This window comes from Egretta garzetta, unplaced genomic scaffold (genome assembly GCF_000687185.1).
Source record: "Egretta garzetta isolate BGI_Z169 unplaced genomic scaffold, ASM68718v1 scaffold1257, whole genome shotgun sequence".
NCBI classification, from domain to species: Eukaryota; Metazoa; Chordata; class Aves; order Pelecaniformes; family Ardeidae; genus Egretta; species Egretta garzetta.
In genome coordinates this window covers 56,475-60,494 of record NW_009260151.1, presented here as the reverse complement: position 1 = coordinate 60,494, position 4,020 = coordinate 56,475, and the positions used below count along the sequence as shown (strand labels likewise).

The following is a 4,020-nucleotide window of genomic DNA, read 5'->3' as shown; positions in this document are numbered from 1 at the left end:
GTCTCTGGTCCTGGAGGCTTCCCCATCTCCCTCTCTATCCTCTTCCTCATGGGTGGAGCGCCGGGGCAGGGAGCAGCAGGTAGGGTTGCCAAGCAAAGCTTTGTTTGAGTTCTTGATAGGGAACTTGTTCTGTGGGTTACATATGGCGTTGGACAGCTGTCTGGAGATGGCACATTGACACTGCTGTGGCCTTCAGAAAAAAACCCAAGTAACAAAATAGCAGTGTAACTTAACTTTCAGATGCTCATCAGAACTAATGCAATGGGGACTCATTTTTCATTTTCAGACATGCAGAATTTGAGTTTGTGTGAGAAACCAGAAGTATTGAGTTGGATAGAACAATCCAACACAGCATTGCATGCTAGCCAAAGGATGGGGTGCCTTGGTATTTTTTAGGAAAAAGTGAACAGAGAATTCCTTGCACAGTAGTACCTCGGGACACTGGAAACCTTCAGCTTTTTTTTTCAGCTCCTGTAGGGCCTCTGGTGCTGAGCGAGCAGCGAGGCTTTCGGCCCTGAGCCCTGCTTGAAGCTTCCACGTGCCTCTTGTTTTGGAGACACGTATCCATGGCTTTCCCTCCCGCTGTTGGTGGAAAGACAGAAACCTGCCTGTTGCCTAACACCAGAAGGGCAAGGAGCAGAGTGGTTATCTCCTTTTAATAGTTCCTCCACTTGCTCTGGTGTTACTTTGTTGTTGGGTTTTCCCAAGCACCTGTTCAGACTTCTTACTACTCTGGCTAATGTGGCCATTGCCCACGGATTTCTAAACAGCAGCGGTGAAACAAGTCAGGTTCCTCTTAGTTTTAGTTGGCTGCCCTCTCACAGTATGTGCACGAGGATGTTTAGGAAGCTGGATTCACAACATAAAGCTTAGAAGCCTCTCTGAAGCATAAGTTTTCAGGACCTGATGACTGAAGCATGAAGCTTCCTCAGGGCATGGCTCTAAGTGTGCATATCAAGAAATAAATAAGCACAAAATAAGTTTATTGTACTGCTAGTGTTCAAAACCTCTGAACTCATTTTTAGTAGGGATTCAGCAAAAGCAGTTGAAATTTTAAATGCAAATTAAAACTTAACTTTATGTGAACAGAACACTTACAATTTTTTTGTTTGTTCATTTTAGTAAAATGATTTATTTGGACAGGGGGTATTTGCATGCTGAATTACCCCCTCATTTTGTGGAGGTTATGGTCTTGCCTTAAGTGGTATCTTTGCATTTGGACTGATGAAGTGGGATTGTACCTTATTTCCCTGTGGACAAATCATAATTTCTGCAGAAGACTAAATTTGCAAGCCCTGGTTCAATGTTTGTTGCTTTTAAAGAAACCCATGGAATTAAAAAAAACCAAACACCAAAACCCCAACCAGCAAGCAAGTTTTAGTAGTTACACGTTTAATTCAACCCAAACTCCCAGTTTTTAGCTATTAAGGTTCTAATGCAGTATTCACTCTTTGCACTGCATGTACATATTGTTCTGTAGTACTGCTTCATTCTGGTTACAGCTTAAGCTGTAATGGATACAGTTCACATATATTAGAGGAGCCAAGTTTCATTTTGCACAGTTTGAATCTGTTTTTCATTTCATGGATTTAGAAACTTCATTTCTGAAAATTAACATTGCATTTTTCAGATGTCTTGCTTGTGAACAATTTGTTTGATAATATGAAGGAGCACAAAAGTAAGGCTGAAAAGGGGGCAGACCTTATGACCTGGTTTCAGTTTGGGGGTTTTTTTTGCTAGTTCTCTGACATAAGGTATTTGTTGATACTTGTCCATTGCGAGACAATGCCAACAGTTCCTCTCTTGCTTGAAACAATTAGTGCTGATTAAAAGAGCCAGATCTAAAGAGAACTTGGTTTATCATTTAAAATGTGTGCAGATAAGTAAGCCTGAGAGTTTTTCCTCTGTTTCAGGCTCCTGGCAGCGGTTTAAAATCTTCTGAATGTTTGTGTGTCTGTGTATTTCTTCTCCACCAGGGATCTGGGTGGGATCATACCCCTTCTCTCCCTGCCTTCCTCAAATCTTGCTGTCAGGTGTATCTCTGGTTATGAGGATGCTGAGGTGCCAAAGCTTTCTATCGCATTGCTGTTCTATCCAATCCACAAGGAAAATGATCTTCATTAAGCAAGCAGTGGAATGAAAATGCTCTTAACCAGTTATCTTGGTGTCTGAGGCTTCGGTGTTCTCTCATCAGTACGCTCTTTATTTAAAATCTGAATGTTTGTAACTCCTGAACTTGATACAGATGCTTCAGGATATATGAATTGCCCAATACAGTACAATCAGCTCTATTTTAACCTTTCACGGTAGTTCATACACACGTAGCACCCTTTATATTTGTAGGCTGCCGTAGCCTGGAAAAGGGTACTAAAAACTAGCCAAAGACAACAAATACCCACAAGCGTGTAGATAACAGAAGTTTGGCTTGTATCATAATCTCTGCTGTATTTTTTGCTAGTGAATATTTAATTAGTGAGTATTTAACACTTCTGTGTGATAATGGTCCCAGATAAGAGGTAGTATACTTTCTCAGACACAAATGTAGGTCAGACGCCTGTTTGCTTTTTGCTGCAGTGCTGAAGCTGAAGGAAGACTGAAGCCGTGGGGGGACAAAGAGCAAGTCCCCTGGTCCCCAGCAGCACAGGCTGCCCAGGGGTTTCCAGCAGGCTTCTCAGACTTTGTGTTTGACTTGAAGCATGCCATAAAGTTAAGTGCCAGTGTGATGGTACTTCTGGTAAGGGAGGTGATGGTTTCAGCAGATGTGCCATGCAGGTGTTGTGGTTTGGGTGGTTTTTCTTAAATACTTACTCCACTCAGGCTTACTCCTTTCCCTGTGCAGGGATTTAGTCCTCTAAGTTTTCTAATAGCGTAGTGCAGCCTCTCTCTGTAAAGGCGTAATGCTCATATGCCTTGTAATGCTACTTGGTATGAAGGAAACTGATGACCTCTTTTTGCTTGCCTTCAAATACTATAAATACTATAGCTATAAAGTAGATATAATTTAATTTTCTTTCCATTTTATGTTTTTTTCTTGACCGATTGTGTTTTGATTTCAGAAAATCTTTTTTAAAACAAGAAACTTTGCTAATGATAACATTTTTTTGCTTTCATCACAAGCAGTTATTAATTTCAGTTCTTGACTTTGCTTCAGTGTTGTTCTTGGTCTCATCTCCTTTTTATCTTTCCATGCAACATTCACAAGCAAAGATTATTTCCCAATTCCTGTCTTCTTTCCTTCTATCTGTATTTGTTCATTTCTCGGTGCATGAGTGTTAGAGCTGAGTGAAATAATGAACAGTGAAATCGCTTAGACTTCTTTCCACCCTCCCATCCTTACGAGCAGGACAGTGGTAGGAGTTGTCTTTCTAACTATCTCCAACTGTCAGCAGTCACTGTATGAGGGTTGCAGCCATTGCTGCTTCATTTCTATGGCCGGAGTTAAAGGATCTGGGTCACCCCCCTGTGATAGGAGCTGTGTGGACTTGCGACAGAAGGATAAAGCCTGAGGTCAGAGGGCTGAGGCTGAAGCTGCTCTTTGTGTTAAACTGTAAGTTAACTCAGCGAGCTTGAACTTTAGCCAGAGGGAAGCACCATCTTGTGAAAACTTTTGGGATAGCTTTAGCAATGCCTTTCCAGGCTACTTCCGGGCATGCTTTTAATAGAATTTGCCCCAGTTGCTGCCCCTTCTTTGCAAGGGCAGAGGGTGAGTAACCTGTTGTGGGATGGTGAAATGGCTGCAATTGGGAGTGTCGTGTCCTGGGCATGACACACCTGTGACACCAACCATGTGGTTGGTTGTGTTAGTGGATACTACTTCAAGCAGACTGTCTGGCCCAGGCTAATCCAGGTGCCTTCAAATGTCATCTCTCCCTCAAGCTTGTTGCTTTGGATTTTTTTTTTTTTTTCTGATACAAAGAGGCAGTTGATCTTCAGCCAGTTCAGCCATATCTGGGGGTGGGTTGGTGGCTCATAGGAATTAGGTGAACTCCTTGTTATCTCATCCTATTCAAGAAAAAAACT

At 42.0% G+C, this 4,020-nt stretch overlaps 1 protein-coding gene across 1 annotated transcript in view; it reads left to right on the top strand.

Moving 5' to 3' along the window:
* FGFR4 (fibroblast growth factor receptor 4) overlaps window positions 1-1,942 on the top strand; it is a 28,475-nt gene extending 26,533 nt beyond the window's left edge. The window contains exon 18 of the mRNA XM_035897125.1: window positions 1,914-1,942. Coding sequence (XP_035753018.1) covers window positions 1,914-1,942 — 29 coding nt within the window. The remainder of the gene's footprint in view (window positions 1-1,913) is intronic.
* The last annotated feature ends 2,078 nt before the right edge of the window (window positions 1,943-4,020 follow it).